Genomic DNA, 17,328 nt, shown 5'->3' with positions numbered 1-17,328 from the left:
TTAGATCGCACCGGAGGTCTACTTGTTTAATTAGGTGCTGCATAAAATAATATGTTGATCCGGACCACAAAGGTTTGAAAATTGAATTCAACTCGCGTCACAAGCTCCAAGCTTTTCTTTTGGTTTCTCCGTAAATTTTTATGGTTGGCAATAATAATAAGTATCACAGTGAAGGAACATGAAATTATGGAGACCAGTCATTTCTAAAGCCTTGTTTTACACGAATACTTTGCAGTTAGCAGAGTAACTAATTCATAAAGATAAGGCCAGTATCAAAATTATATGAACAAAACAAGGAAAATTTTCAATAGGGGTGAAAAAGTTCATCTTAATTTAAATGTTCTGTGAAGAATAATACGCAGTTGCAATCGCATAAGCTATTTCCTTGTCGAAGTGTTAGTGAAGAACTCCCATATAATAAGGTATTAACTCTGGAATTTCCAAATCCTTCTCAAGCCTCGCACCGTTGTGAAGTCCATCCTACCTGAGCGGCAAATTCTGCGCCCTGAAATTCATCCATAGTTGATGAAAAATCTATTTTACAATTGCAAATTGTGTAATGCGCTCATCTTTACTAATGACAATTAATGATAATGTATATGTTTGTAGAATCGCATACCTCTTTGAATCTTCGTTGAGATTGTGCCACAATCTTAGATTTTATGATATCATATGCACCATTCCATCAACTATCATCACTCTATTGTCATCTTGCAACCTCTGAAATTTCAGAAAAAAACAATAGTAACGAAGTTCGAGTTGGGATGGTGGCAGCAGAAATTCATCAGAAGATCATACCTCTAATAGGAGTAGTATATCTGCAGCGGTGTAAGGTGAATCTGCCCCTCTGTTGATAACATTCTCTAAGTCTGCAATAGCTATGAGATCCAGGCGGTTGGCGCGCATATGCTGACCAAATAGAGAATTAAATGCTTCAATTCTGCATGTCAATATAAGATATTTTACATCAGAAACAGTAGGAGCACAGAAAGAAATATAAGAAAACAATTAAAAGGCAGGAATCGGCAGTTGACTGACCTTGCAGGGGTGAGTCCAACATTAGCTTCAGCTGCTGGGGTCTCATCTACTTCCATGGCATCTGTTCCTAATGTTGATCTAGCCAAAAAGAAATTACTAGTGTTATTAGTTCATAATGGACAAATATGTTTTAATACATCTAGACATCGACCTCCTCAACATTTACATGGCAACATAGATGTCTTAATGCTTACAAATGTGCAAGTGCAAGGATGCTAAATTACGACAGTTACAAAGAAAAACGCTAGAATATGGCAATAAATGAATTATCATGTAATCTAATTATAGTAGTAATCAGAATGAAAAGATCCTTGCAAATAATACAGCTTTTCCAACTTGTTTAAATTCTTGCTCACCCTCTTGTATCTTTAGAACCTCGATTAGGACCATCATTTTCATTGTGATCAGCCTTGCGCTTCCTGCCTAGCTCTTTCTCCCTCTCTTGCTCTCGCTCTTCCATTTCTGTAAGTTCTTTGTGATATATTGCAAAATTTAAAACCTTTAAAGCAGCTTCAACATCAGACTTCGAAACCTGAAATGAGAAGTGCTGGTTCAATCACAAAGTGTAGTGAACAAAAAAGTGAAAATATAGGCTGTTGAAGTATCATCGGGAAGAATATATAGGTAAAATAGCAATAGGAGAAAGAGAAAAGTGCAGCTAAGAAGAATGCCAAGTGAGTGTTTGACTAATTGGAATAATATTTCGTTACGGGAAATGCACTTTTAGAAGAATTAATTTTGATGGAATTGCATTTGAAAGAAGGAATTTTGTTTTTCTAAAAAGCATACTAGACATTGATTGGAGATACCAACATTATTTTTAGTTGAAAGTAATTTAGCTTGAAATAGCTTGGAAAAGTTAATCCAAAAGCAAAAGAATTTGTTGAGAACAATAATTTAGCTTGGAATACTTTTCCAAGCATGATTAGAAAGAAAAATAGAAAGGTTAGTTAACATTTCCCCTGGACTTGTTACCAAAATAGACATTTATAAATAACGGAGAAGAGAACATTGAAAAAGTAGATGTCAGTCTAGTACCTTTCTGCTCAATTTCAGTTTGGCATGAGCTGTTGAGAGACGTATGATGGTTTCTAAAGTTCTGGCAGTTATGGGAAGTGTTCCTCCTGTCTGCATAAAGTCAGTATTATATCAATAAAAGAAACAATGTTGTGTAATGGCTCGAATGCAGAGCACCAATTTCAACTCTCAATGCTAACCTTTGCATTTGAGCTTGCATTTCTGAGCTCAGCATAGGCTGTGGCAATGTTCTCAGACGCCTGTGGACGATGTCAATTGATGTTAAATTAAAGCTAGTCATATGTCTATACAATAATGGACGGGAACAGAAGCATAGCAACCATAAAATAATCGGAACCATTCAAGTATGGCAATTGTAACATAAATATAGCAGACCGAACTTACATTAAAATGGATAAATTAGAAACTTCAAAAGAGAATACATCAAGAAAGATGAAAATGATATTATTAATAAGAAAGGCACGTTCTTATTAGTCAGTTCAGGATAAATTACAAACCTCATCAGTCAGTTCAGGTTGAATCCTATGCTTAGCGTAGTGGATATATTTCTTAAGAAACTTAATTGTAAGCGTATCACGTTTGCGACCTCTTTCAGTTTTCTTCCCATGTAACATTCTGTTATATTTGACAAAGATAGACGAATCCGTATCAGCCTCATCTTCTCTTCCGTATCCTGAGCTCCCATTAAGTGTTGCCTCGCCTACATTGTTAAGCTACTTTGAATAAAACAACTAACTAGTATAAGAACGTCTCAAAGCATTGTAAAACTGCTTATTTACCTCCATCAACGGCAGAACGAAATCTATGCATACGAAGTACATGCTCAGAAATTCGACGATCAATGTCAGGATCCATTTGATCTAACACAATGAACAGTAGATCAAATCGAGAAAGCAAGGAGTCTGGAAGTCCAATATTTTTAGTTGGAGTCAATGAACGATCATACTGTACAATTGCACAATAAAAAGTCATAAGTTAGAAAAGAAATTGAAGGTTCAGTACAATATCAGGAAATTGGAAAGTTTAAACTGCACAGCCTATTACCGCATAACGCTACTTACAGTTCCATATATGGGATTTGCAGCTGCAACCACACTGCATCGAGCATTCAGTGATGCATGGATACCAGCTTTAGCAATAGTCACAGTCTGCTGCTCCATAACTTCATGTATAGCAACACGATCTTCATCATTCATCTTGTCAAATTCATCAATGCAGACAACACCCCTGTCGGCAAGAACCATTGCCCCAGCTTCTAGCCTTCTTTCCCCTGAGAAAGAAGTAAGAATCGTTTCCTTAGATGACAAAATATATAATAATAGAACTATGCATAGAGCCCATGACAATGATCTTTTTACCTGTTTCTTGATCTGAAGTAACAGCCGCTGTCAAACCAACTCCAGAAGAACCCCTGCCTGTAGTTGATATGGCCAAGGGAGCAATGTTCATAATTGCTCTTAAGAGTTGAGACTTGGCAACAGAGGGGTCACCAACCATCATCATGTTAATGTCACTAAAGAACCAAGACAGACCAGCATTACGATTTTATATTAAGTTAAAAGAGAAGGGAGATCAAGCAAAAAACACGAACCCTCGCAAGTGAGTGCCATTCTTTAAGTTCTTCTCCACTCCACTAAGCATCAACAAAATCACTGCTTTTTTTATCCAAGAATGCCCATATATAGAAGGTGCAAGCGAATTACTTAGCATGTCAAATGCATCATCTCTTTCAGCTATCTTTTTAATGTTTTTGAGATCTTCGGGACTGTATATTGGTGCATTAGCCTCTTTGTTGAGAAGAGAAACATTGTTGGCTATGAGCACAGTCCTGCACGAACATCAATCAATCAGTTTTCTGTTTATGAAAGCACAGGAGTCAATCAATCAGTTTTCTGTTTATGAAAGCACAGGAGTGAAAACGAACTGTCAGTATATATACTGGAGCTACCTGAATACTCCATTCACACTGCCTTTACTTTTCCCTGCAAGAGCCTTATATATTCCCACAATTGCCACTCGATCTCCAGGCTTGCAAGAATCAACAAGGTCATCTTCTACAATGACATCCACTGTTCTTGGAAGTTGACCAGGAGCAGAATTCTCAGGAACTTCTTGAATGGACAAAGTTTGATGATCTTTGTATTTGCACAATCCATACTCAGTCACAAGTAAGTTCCCATTTTCATCCTACAAAGATTTTAGTCGATAAATTTCATAATCACGAGAAGACAAAAAATATTGGAGATCAACGAGCTTGACATTACCCTTGTAGGGTAAACAGATCCTGTGGGCAAACCCAAATTAGAGGTAATATCACGATATTCGCGAGAAGTGAAGTTTCCCGTGGTGGGGCAGAAATGAACACTTTTAACAACCTTCGGCCTTACAAGAGAACCTATAAATTAAAATAAAGGGTGAGATGTCTGCATGCTTAAACCAGAGCATTTGTTCACAAATTTGTTCATAAATGTATTCCGTATCAAACAGAAAGAAAGGAATCAATGCGGAAAATGAACAACCTAAAGATAAAACTAAACGGCTGCTTGTGAGAGATATAAACTACACACTTTTACCCGCGAAGGATATTCACATTTCCATCATTATCACATAACATAATGAATAATAACATGCCACTCAAGACATACTAAGCAACTTGATAACAGACGATATTAACTTGCAAATAAAATAACAGCTTTGTAGGTAAGATAAAAATATGAAGTGGAAGACTTATCAAACTAAAACGAGTTATAAGGGGAAAAAATACACCCAGGCCATACTAACCAATGACCACGAAAAAAGATAATCCTTTGAATCCTCAAAATAACAAAAATAGAATACATTCCCAAAGCCACTAATTAAACCCAGTAAAACTTATAAGGGAGGACCAATTGGACTAAAAAAGCCAGAGAACATGAGTTTGATTTTTATTTAAAGGGTTTCGGATTCAACTTAAGAATCGAAGTTTAGTCGTTTAACGCCCTAATTTCTTGAGAAACCAGCTGCACTAAATCATTAAGTTATGACAAAAATTAAAAAGGGACAAAAAGTATAAAAAGAAGCAAAGGTAGTTTTACATTTGGTGACAATGCCCTCAACACAGACCATAGAACCTATGAATTCAGAAAGAAGCTCCCTTGGCGTGACTCGGCGGGAAACAAAGGGACCTTCAAATCCCACAAGCACTTGTTCTCCTTCCTTCAAATACTTAGGATCAATAGCACGAGTAGCGTCCGTCACCGCATCGCAGAACGGTTGAATGTACTCACTTGGACTCCTGATTATCCTGCAAAAATTTCAATTTCTATTAACAAAAAACAAAATAGAAACACCAACTGCAAGCAATAACTTCACAGACAGAATCAAATTCCAAAGAAATGTAAGTACAAAAGTAAAATTTAAAAATTAGTAGCGAGAAGTGTTAACCTGTTCCCCAAGTCGCGGAAGTTGTGGAGATCCGAGATGTTGATGATGAGACGGTGGCGCTTGTGGTTGATTAGGGCTTTGATTTCGTCCATGTAAATGCCCTTTCCCACCTGATGATTTGACAGAGATCGTTAGAACGAAGACAGAGTAACAGACACAAATAAGAAGAGGAAATGCATAGGACATACATCTTGATCTAAGAAATCGGCGAATTCTCGCTTATGCGCCGCCCTAACTTCTTCGCTCAAGTCCATTTGAGAAGGCTGTGGTAGTAGCGAGAGAGAGTCAGAGAATGGTGGAGTCAGAAGAGTGAAAGAAAACTATGGTGGTGCTTCTTTTTCTTTTGGCGCTAGGACTCTGTTTTTGGCGGGAACATGGAGCTTCGTGCTAGCTTTGTGGCGGGAACAACAACTTTGAGATGCTCTTGGGCTTTTCTTACTTCCAAGGCCCAATTGCTATCTACACATCCTACCATAAGTGAAAGGCAGACTTTTACTTCCTACATTTCATCAATCTCTTCGCACCCCTCAAATTTTCAAAATAATTGTTTTAATAGATCTTGAAAATTTGCAAATTAAGAGACTAGAAAATTTAATTAAATTTAAAAATATTAAATTTTAATTCTTAATTTAAAAAAAAAATTCTTATATTTTTCAGTTTTTTTAAAAAATATAAATATTTTTTAAATAATCAAAAATAAATTTATTCAAAATTTATTATGTAAATGATTTTAATAAAATTAATTTTCTGTTTTCAAAATAAAATATCCCAAAATTTGATTCCGGAAAATTTGAATTTCCACTAAATTTTGAGTACAACTTTGAAACATAAGCATAATTTGGCTCTGAGATCGAATTCCAACTTAGCAATAAAATGTCCTATTTTAGTACATTGTGGTATCTGGTATCATTCTCATTCGGTGCAAACAAAATTCATCGAAAGTGTTAGATAATTTATCCTGTTCTCTGGTGAAAAAATAAAATCTCGTTTTTTTTTTCTTAATTTCCTATTCTTTTTATGTATTTTCTTTCTACTCTGGACTATTTTTTTCACTCTTTAAGTACTGTTTTTCTCCAAAACTATAATCTTATTTATTATTTTTTTTTTTCAAACATTGAGGTTTGTTTAGAGAAGTTGTTAATGGATAAATGATTCATATGAATAGACAAAATGCACTGAAGAAAACATAAAAGGAAATAAATACCAAATTTTGATATGGACTTTTCTCAACATGAAATTACATTGAGTCCTTCAAATATATTCAAGTTGTAGTAAAGAGACTCCTAATTTAGATATTCTTTTATTGTTTTCTAAAGCTCGTACCAACACATTTATTCTTTTACAACTTCCCTTTTTTAACAAATATTCACTCTTAACTTGTATACAAAAGTGTTCATGAGAATGAATTAGATTAAAAAGCAATAAAATAAAATATTGTATTTATCTTAAGAGAGAATTAGATTAAAAAGCAACAAAATAAAATAATCATTTTTTCTTTTATTCTTACACCAACTCACTTTAATTGCAACCATTGTTATCATCATGATCACAGTTTTTGTTAATCATCTTTGTTGTTTTGGTCCATTCTCGTGTGCAATAGAGTTTAAGAGAAACTCCTCTAGTTCATCTTCAACTCGATGACTTCTTCACAAACCTGTCCCGAAACTTCCTTTCTCAAGTTCATAGACAAACTTTCTTATTTTTCAATTGTTTTTTTTTTTTAACTTTTAACTTAATAATGTTTTACTCTCTATTATACTAAAACTCATTTTTTAACTTATTTGCATATTTATTGTTGTTTCGATGTTTAAGTTGATATAATGTTCCTTGCTGAATCATATTGCATTCTGAAATTGGAATCGAAAGATGTTTATTCATTAAAAAATGTCCCATGAAAATGTTTAAATTCCATGTTGTATTAATAAATATATTTCTTTTTTATTTCTTAGTATAATTTTGACAAGTTTTTTTTAAGAATTTTGCATTTAAATTTTTGAAACATATCCCTGCTATTTCAACATTTTTTAGTTTACTTCTTAGTGTTCGTTGTAACTTCTAAGCACCTAAAATTGATGGAGTCTATTATGTCCCTTACTAAATTCAATCATTTAAAATTCATAATCAATCATCCAACCAGCTACTCTTAAAATACATGTGTTACAACTTTTAGAATACATACTATTAAAAATAAATATAAAGAATTTGATTATTTATATTTATGTGTTTTAGCTTAAATTATTACAAAACACTTCAATTAAATATACTATCAGGAATAAATCAAGTTATATTACAAAAGTATAAATAATTATCATAAATTAATAAAACCCGGCTCTATAGAAAATTTAACTTACTTTTTTATTTTCAATTGTTTCAATTTTCAATATATTTAGCTGTTAACTTTCTGTTCTGATTTCTTTTGACGGGATTGAATCAATTTAATAGCATTACCTCTATCAACCAACATTAAAATATAAATATTCGATATCTAATTTGGAAGTTCACGTAGAAAATATCAAGTCTAATAATTATGCATTGTCTATGAACGGCAAGACTTTATTTTTGTGATAATTGATTTAAAAACAATATTTATTAGCATAATCTTCAATTGTTACCTTAACAATGCATAAAAAGCATAGTATTTATCTTGAAACTGATGAATGATTGGAAAAAATGATGATAAATATCTTTACTGAAACAATATGGAAGAATGATGAAGAATTGCTCATTTGGCATTTTATCCTTCTGTATACCTCCAAACTAAGGACTTCCAGCTACATTCAAAAACGTCTACTCATTAAAACAGACTTATAGCTAACTGTCAAGTCACAATTACCACAAACTGAACTACAGGCCTACGGCTTTCATATATGATTGGCTCAAATAGAACAAACAGCCTCACTGATCTAGAGAGAACAAAATTTCAAATAACTTAAACCCGTGTTCCACATAAAGCGCAGATAACCCAACCTGCGTAATCAGGGCCTGAAAGCAGAGAATGCCACCACAGAGTTGTGTCCACCAAATCCAAATGAATTTGAAATAGCTGAAATACAAAGAGAATCAATCATTGCTGTTCCAATTATGATGGACTGTGGAGGATTTGGCTATTGAATTATTTAGAATCTTACCAACATTCACTTCATGCTGCTGCTTCACATTTGCCACTGTATCAAAATCGACTGCGGGTTCTGGGTTCTGCACTCAAGACCAAGGACACATTGTAACTCTAGAATTGAAACAATGCAGCAAGAAAATAAAAACGAATGATACTGTTTGGTTCTCAAAAGCAGAATGGGATAATACAAGGACATCATAATATTTTCCTAACTGCTTGCTTGTGCGGGTAATCATAACGACTGAAAACACAATACTTCCCCACTTTTTAAAACTAGGATGATTGATGATAATTAATACTAACATAATCTTAACTGCAATCTGGTTCAGACAATCCATGGAACTCGATCTAACCATCCCTAAACTACCAGTTTAATATGTGAAATAATTCACACATATTTATAATAAGTTGATGACATGTACAAATTCCTAGGTACAATTTTCAATTATTTTCAGAAACAACTTTGCCACACCAATATAGATCCCACATGGCTAAAGAAAGGAGAGAAAAACACTGACAAATAACAACTTACAATAACAAAAGTTCTAGAAGTCAGTCAAATTAACCTTAACCCTAAAAAGAATTAAGTAAACGTACAAATTGATTGATTGTTGGATGCAGCCATCCTGTTGTTATGGCTTTAACAGTGGCAATGGCTTCCAACCCCCCAGCTGCACCAAGGCAGTGTCCTATCATAGACTGATACAAAATGAAGAACGCAAATGTCAGTTCCCGGAGAATGAAACAATCCAATATAACATTCTGTAATATAGAAGAAAACAGAAAGCTGTCACCAGCATAATAAAGCCACTAGCGTGATAGTACCTTGGTGGCATTAATTTTGATGCCAGAAGTGTCCTTGAAAACCTTCTTAATAGCATTAATCTCTGCCAAGTCGCCAGCAAGAGTGGAAGTTGCATGTGCGTTTATGTAGTTGACCTGAAAATAAGCAATTGTCACACTTTCACTTTGCAAATTTATGGTATGACTGAATCAGAAACAACATATAAATAACAAAAACATTAAGACTAACTTCTAGAACTGACAGAAAAACGATGGCATTACAAAATTCCTTTTAGCTCTATTAGTAGCTTAAGCCCCTCTCTCTTGGAAAATTGAGGGAGTAACTATGTATCAAAGGAGTATTTGCGTAAGTTGCAACTGCTCAGGGCCTTACTTTCAGATACATACTTTGATTTATGTTCTAATAGTTGTGTTTCTCACACATTCGAACTTGATATCACTCTAAGAGACACTGAACCAAATCTCAGAAAATAACTAAGTGCTATGGTGAACCATAATTAAACATGCTGTATATTAATCATTTTATCATTTTGCTACTACAATCAGTGTAATTCTGTAATATCAGAACCGTACCCACGATTACAAGAAAAAAAAAAAGATGAATGGAAATTGCAAAATGGAAGACAAATAGCAACACCAAAAAGAGGAGTTTGTAAATTGGCAAGTTAGCCCATTTGAACTCTTAGAAAAATAAGTTGAATAACATGTAAAGTCGTCTTTTATTAAATTTGTACATTACTTGTTAGACTTGGATAAACTCAACTTCAGCAAAAAGTCTCAAATTCTCCACTTAATATATATATATATATATATATATATATATATATATATGTTTGTGTGTGTGTGTGTGTTTAAAGGTGGGTTTCTCTACTGTGTTATATAGCAAGTGTCACATTGGTGTGTTTAGGGTTAGGTACAAGGGCATTGAGAGATAACCCTGCTGTGTTCCTTCTGCATTTGCATCATTGGTGCAGGTACAAGGTCCAACAACCTAATAGGTTACCTCTGTAAAACATGACCAACCACACAATCTGCAACAACAGGCCTATGACGATCACAACCCCCAGGAACGACCATACCCCAACAATTTGGAACCAGGAACCATTGTTCCTTATTGTGCATTGGTGCCTCCCTTATTGTAATTGAACTGAACCTAATTGAAAGTTTAAAATTAGGACATATGGAAATTGTGGTGTTGTACGTTCTCTCATCCCCTATAGTGCTGACTTGTGTTGTGCCTCCCCTCACTAGCTTGGTGGAACTGTCCAAAGTTTGATTAACTCTGAATGTTTGAGTATCCACTTGATTATCCCGTGTGTCTAAGCTGAAATTGTTTACGACTGGTTTCTTTCCTAATTTCAAACTAGTTTTACCTGATATTTTAATGTGGTTGTTTATGAACAATTTTCACTTGTACTAGCATACTTAAATACTATGTTATTTTTGGTTTTCTCTATTTGAGTGCTGGATATTCATTATCTGGAAAAAAAGAAGTCTATGCACTGAATAAGTAAATTTTTTTATACGTCAGCTAATGACAAACCACCAAGAATGAACATACTTAAATACTTTAACGTGGTTGTTTGTGAACAATTTTCACTTGTACTAGCATACTTAAATACTTTGTTATTTTGGTTTTCTTTATTTAATTGAGTGCTGGATATTCATTATCTGAAACCATCATTAAGGTCATTGATGGCTGAAAATGGTTCCCACTGCTCGCCCTTTGCTTCTTTCATCATCCAACCCTTATCCCGAGATCCTAACCCACAATATCCTTCTTAAAGGAGTCACAACACAACATTTAATTATTGACTTCTTCATATGCAGAGCTTTGACAGCCCATATGCACATTACTCTTCACAACTCCCAGAATAGGAAGCTCAAATAGAAGTTGATAGAAACTGGGCCAGACTACACAAAATACACCCAAAAAGATACTGTATGCTATGGGCCTCTGTGCAACATCAGCTACAATACCCCAAATGCAGGAGAAAAAACTGAGCAGAAACTATAAAATGGAAAACATTCAGCCCGAGACTCATGGGAGGCCTTGGTCTCTCCCCCCAATTCTCTCACTACTTGAATCTTTCTTGCATTTTCTCTCTCCTCTCCTTTTATCATCCCACTATCTCCTAACAGATTTCTCCCACGCTCCTATATCCTTTTGCCATGTGAAGTCAATTATGCCACTCTCACTCCAGGTATTACTCACTACAGGTGCTCATTCTCATACCTCCTTTTCTTCCCGCAGTAAACCTGTTTTTCGGGTGATTTCTAGACACTGTTTACCATGTAAATCCCGTTAATGGTTGAATAGGAAGATAAGTATTTTATAAGCATAATGAGCATCCTGTTTTATTTAATTGGGTATTAGTAACTGTTTAACGTCTCTGCCATAATTTAGCCAAACCTCAATGCTAGAAAAGAAAATCCTGGGAGGCCTACTACAAATAATATTGCATAGCAGCATAAGAAATGTTTATCATTTCTATATATATATGCTATGCCATCCCCTACCATAATACAAAGATATTGATAACACAGAATATGCAAGCAAGATAACAGAAAGGTAGAGTCAACTAGGGAGAATTCTTGAAGAGAAATACCATAATAAAAAGTGAAGAGAAACCACCTATCCTTTTGAAGGAAAAAAAAATTAGCTCTAAAAGGAAGAGTAGTACAAGGAGAAAAATATTACCTCCTCAGGTGACACACCAGCATCTTCAAGGCTGCTCTGAATGCATGAAGACACACCAAGTCCATCAGACCTTGGATCTGTCATATGATAAGCATCACAGTTAACAGCGCCTCCCAAGTATTCAGCAATTATAGGAGCGCCTCGCTTCATGGCATGTTCCAAGCTCTCCATCACCTATCAATTTATAGAACACCTTATAAGATTTAAGAATTAGCTTGCATAGAACAAAAACCCATACAAGATAGAAATTTCCTCCAACATTCACAGGGAAAGGAGATTACATGGTAGAATAGGGAATGAGAACACTGAAAAAGGTAGTGTTACTTTCTCAGCAGTTTACCACTCTAATAAATTCATAAAGATCCTACAGTTATACTTACAAAATCCTTAGAAAAACTTCTCCGTAAGTACTTAAAATGATTACAAGATGAGAAAATAAGAAATTAAAATGAAATGAGTTATTATAAGGACAAACGCTGAATTCATTTCCCCTTTCTTTTTCTTCTTTACAAGGGTTAATGGAAAAGTTCATTGAAAAGGGACCTAAGAAACACAAAAGGTGAACGTAAGCTTACCAAAACTCCAGCACCTTCACCCATAACAAAGCCATCACGCCCCTGATCCCACGGCCTTGAAGCAGTTTTGGGGTCATCATTCCTCTGGGAAAGCGCTCTGCAAGCGACGAAACCCCCTAACCCAATGGGAATGATGGCAGCCTCTGTTCCACCCGCTATCATCAAATCAGCCTCCCCTCTCCGTATATGGTTCGCCGCAGCATAAAAGCAATAATTGGAGGTAGCACAAGCAGTGGAAATAGAATAGTTAGGACCCATGAACCCGAGGTCAATCCCAAGCAAAGCCGAACCCATGTTAGTAATGGCATACGGAATGAAAAACGGCGTTATCTTCCGGTGCCCTTTCTCAATCAGAGACTGAACACCGTCGGAAAACACCGTTAGGCCTCCCATTCCGGATCCCACGAGAACACCGGCACGCTCCTTATCAAGCTACACAGAATCAGAAATCAGAAATTCAAGTTAAATAGGGGTTCCATAAGAATGAAGAACCAGAAAATCAGATATTCAAGTTAAACAAGGCTCCAATAAGATTCCAGTGAAGTAGTTTCCCATAACGTGGCAAATTACGATTTGGACAAGTGTTTACATTTAGTATCCTGAACAGGATTTTGTCGAACAAAATTGTCTTCGGAACACGAGAGGAAAGAAAAAACCGAGAAATGCGAAAAAGAGAATAGATCTGAGAGAAGGAGAAACCTTGGTGAGGTTATCCTTGGCGAGGTCGGCGCTTTCGAGGGCCTTCTTGCCGGCGACAATGCAGTAGCGGAGACAGTCGTCGAGGCGGCGGTCGTTCTTGCCGTCGATGTAGCCCTGGGCAGAGAAGCCGCGGATCTGGCCGCCGAAGCGGGTGGGAAACTTGGACGCGTCGAAGCGATCGATGGCGGTGATGCCGCTCTCTCCGGCAAGGAGCTTCTCGTAATAGCCCTCGACGTCGTTGCCGAACACCGACGCGAGGCCCATTCCGGTGATCACCACGCGCTTCTTGGGGTCCTTCTGGCGCTGCGGGGCAGAAACCTTGGGCGCCGCCGTGGCGGAGACGAAGAATACGCGCTTGGCGGCGGCGGCTCTTCTGTTGGCGGCATTGTTGGGAGCGCGAAGCGGGTCCAAGGGAGACGCGCGGAGGGTGGGCGAGTTTAGCGCTTGCATGATGGCGGAGAATGCGATGCACTGAACACTGAACAACTCTGTACTGTGTACTGTGTGGCAACTACACAATGAAACTAACAAGTGGTCGTATTTATTTTCAGCTCAGCTCATTTTTTATTTGTGTATGTTTTCTTTAAACTGAAATTTTATTTTTTTATTTCAATGAGATCAAAATTTTCTTAATAATAATAATAGTATGTAAGAATACTTTATACACTCACTTTCAATCATAATTCATACATCGTTAATCATTATGCAAAAAATTATACTAACAAGACTATCAAATTCATTATCTGACATAAATATTTTAAATTTTATTTTATGTGGATAATATCAAATAAAAAATAAAATAATAAACATAAAAAGTAAGATAAATTAATTTTAGTTCTACCCGTTTTATATTTTTTATCAACCAAATTCCAATCAGAGATAACAAGTAAATTTAATAATAGTAACGGAAATAAATGGATGAGAAATAGTCTGCGACCTATCGATAAATACAAAGCTCATAAAGCTCATGTTTCTTCTGCTGCCTTCCTTAATTAGAAATTCTAAGCTGAAACATCTTCAATGTCCAAACTTGTCATTGTCATGTTTAACCACTTTTAAGATAATTAATCCATGTTAATAGTTGCGAATATGTTAATTATTTATCGTTTTTAAAACATGTTCGCTTTTATACGTGCTTAGTTATATCACGTTTAAAATATTAATTATTTTTAAATTAATATTTAAGATTTGAGGTTATTAAATGTATATGTATTTTTTTCTTTTTAAAAATAACTATTGTTTTTCTAGGCTAAGGTATATCATATAAAACCTTTTAAAAGTACTCCAAATGCCACAATTTTAGGGGATATGTATCTCTCCAAAGGTACTCACTTTCGAACTCCATCAAAGAAAATGTATTTGCAAAAGACACTCTGATGATAAAGTAAGTATGATGTGTAAGAGAGTAATAAATGCTAAAATGAATATGTGATCAATGTATTTTGTAAAACATACTACTTATACTACTGTTGACCTTACCTAGGTGAATTTTTGGCCCAAGACACTATTTACCAAATAAATTTGGATTATTGTGATTAACCTTGGGTTTACCATAATGAATGGTAATGGTTGTCTCTACTAGCTAATGTGAGTTGGATACATGTGCGTCCTTGAGGGTCGACATGTATTCGTTTAGGCCATGTAAAGGTTGAGGAGTGCCCTAAACTTATACAGTACATTAGCCATCTAGTCTTAACATGTCATATGTTGAAGACTTGAAAGAGGTCATGGGCATACTCGATAGTTGGTCTTGAGATTTTTGAAAAGAAAAACTATATTTCTTTAGTTGTATGACCTTATAGGTATAGTTGCCTCCCAACCTTAAGGAGCTAAGCGACAAAGAGGTTTGAGATAATGAAAAGTCAAGGTTGATAAGACGCAGGTGTGCAATTGTCAAGTTTTGTTGAAATCAAGGTAACTTTTGAGAGTGGAAGAGTTGTGACTATTAGGCTCCTTTATTGGTGGTTTGCGACTGTTGGCATGGTGGGGGGAATGTGAAAATGTGTTATGGGTTTCTATAAATAAGGTTTCATTTTTTACGTTCTTTACCAAGTTTCCTACGATTTTATCTACTGTTGATATCTTCTTTTACAAATTTCATAGAAAAAGTGCAAAAGTGTCAGATACCTTTAGGTATATCCTTCAATGGATCGAATATGGGTCGAGGGGTTGGGTAGCAGTCAGTCTTTAAAGTCATCAGATGATTCATTATCTATAACGTTGGGGGTAAACATGGAGGTTATCACGAAGTGTAGAAAAGACCCTCCCAAGGAACATGCTGAGAGCTCTCTTCCCAAGAGTGTTGGGTACGAGTGGGATCATGAAGGGGTTCAGGTAGTGTCTTTTAAGTTTAGGTGGTCACGACTGTTGACTTCCTAGTTGAACAACATATATATTTTTTAGATAGTGTTGAGTTATAGTATCGTATCTCTTAAGAGGGTAAGTGATATACATAGTGTGTGTCATGGTCGTGAGGATGGTAAGGATGAGTTTTTCTTCGTGTATATGACCTTTTTCATTCAGCTCCATTTTCGGCTTCCTTTTAACAAGTTCACAATAGGTGTTCTTCGTCTTCTGAACATCACTCAAACATAACTTCATCCTAATAGTTGGGGATGCAACTCCATCACAATTTTAATTTTAGTTTTTTATAGGTAATGGATACTCGTGAGTACAAATAATATGATACCCATACTCAACTTGTTTATAAATAGGTATTAAAATACCTACTACTCGCAAGTACCAAGTAAACGCCACAAAATTTATTTGTGGATACCCACTTGTACGAGTATTTTCGCCATCCTTAGTTGTGAAGAGGGTTGTCCCATCCAAGCAAAAAGTAGTTGGTAAGAATAGGAAGAAGTTAAGGTTTCTTGCAAAGGGTGGGACACCGAGTTTTGTTTCTAATACATTAGATCTCGACAATCTTGAGGTCCTGATGGTTGGATTCAAAAAGGTTTGGACATCAATTTAAGTGAGTATGAATCAGAGTTTGTAGAAGCGGTAGAGTCGGGCAGTGCTTTGGAAGCTTATATGATGCACAAATACGATACGTGTATCGGATATGACACATATCCGATATGTTGATACGTTTATTTTTAAAATAATAGGATACGACATGTGATAAATACGTGATATATGAATATTGAAAAGTGAACAATGATTCTTAAAAACATAATAAATATATTATCATTATTGTGTGAATTCAAAATAAAATTATATGTACTAAAGTTGTCAATATAAAAAATAAATTATTGTTATCATAAAAGTATCATTACAAAAAATTCTTAAATAATAACTAATTTTAGTAACCAAAAATATGTTATTGAAGACCAATTTATAGACCAATTATTTTGGTAGTCAAAACCTGGTTGCTAATGTTAGTGACCAATTTAGAAACAACTTATTTTGGTAGTCAAAATATTGGTAGCTAATGTTAATGACCAATTTATAAACCAATTCATAATGGAAACTATTTAAATTATCAATTTAAAGACCAATTATAATTTTTAATTTTTAAATTAGTATCTAAATCGGTCATTATATAGTAACTAATTTTTTTTTTACTAAAATTGGTCATTATTCAACATTTTTTATAGTGTACTACGACTTTATAAATTAAATACTTCATTAATAAGTATCTTAAAATATTGGACACACATATCAAATATAAATACGTAACCTAAATTGAAATATCGGTACATTATTAAAAAAAAAACTTTAATAAAGTTTCAAGCCAGATCTTTGGTGATGGGCCGAAGTGTAGCTAATTTGCTACAGAAAGAGCTGTTCGATGAGGTGAAGAAGGTTATGGAGGAGTTGGCGACTCTGAAGAAGAAAGTCGATGATGACCAAGCTGCATGAGCCGAGGAAAAGAAGAAACTTGAAGAGTAAATTAAAAAGTTGAAGGACTGGAAATCGCAGTGTCTGAAATC

General features: G+C 35.2%; 2 protein-coding genes across 2 annotated transcripts; both read right to left on the bottom strand.

The window, feature by feature from the left end:
* Positions 1-179: 179 nt before the first annotated feature.
* LOC114178636 (DNA replication licensing factor MCM3) lies at positions 180-5,849 on the bottom strand. Its single transcript, XM_028064651.1, has 17 exons — positions 5,688-5,849; positions 5,500-5,609; positions 5,151-5,359; positions 4,341-4,471; positions 4,025-4,263; positions 3,668-3,904; positions 3,435-3,589; positions 3,138-3,346; positions 2,856-3,021; positions 2,574-2,776; positions 2,256-2,315; positions 2,077-2,166; positions 1,395-1,570; positions 1,039-1,116; positions 799-940; positions 620-720; positions 180-505 (listed from the first exon to the last, which is right to left on the bottom strand). Exons 1-16 carry the CDS (start codon positions 5,751-5,753, stop codon positions 661-663), a joined length of 2,331 nt encoding a protein of 776 aa, XP_027920452.1. The 5' UTR covers positions 5,754-5,849; the 3' UTR covers positions 180-505; positions 620-660.
* Positions 5,850-8,157: 2,308 nt separating this feature from the next.
* On the bottom strand, positions 8,158-13,924 carry LOC114179345 (3-oxoacyl-[acyl-carrier-protein] synthase I, chloroplastic). The gene is made up of 7 exons (XM_028065665.1): positions 13,394-13,924; positions 12,695-13,126; positions 12,120-12,293; positions 9,440-9,553; positions 9,212-9,313; positions 8,628-8,694; positions 8,158-8,542 (listed from the first exon to the last, which is right to left on the bottom strand). The coding sequence occupies exons 1-7, from the start codon at positions 13,841-13,843 to the stop codon at positions 8,475-8,477; spliced, it is 1,407 nt and encodes a 468-aa protein (XP_027921466.1). The 5' UTR covers positions 13,844-13,924; the 3' UTR covers positions 8,158-8,474.
* Between the last annotated feature and the right edge of the window lie 3,404 nt (positions 13,925-17,328).

Source organism: Vigna unguiculata, chromosome 3 (genome assembly GCF_004118075.2).
Source record: "Vigna unguiculata cultivar IT97K-499-35 chromosome 3, ASM411807v1, whole genome shotgun sequence".
Taxonomy (NCBI): Eukaryota; Viridiplantae; Streptophyta; class Magnoliopsida; order Fabales; family Fabaceae; genus Vigna; species Vigna unguiculata.
The sequence above is the reverse complement of the archived record's forward strand: the minus strand, read 5'-3'. Positions and strand labels throughout refer to the sequence as shown.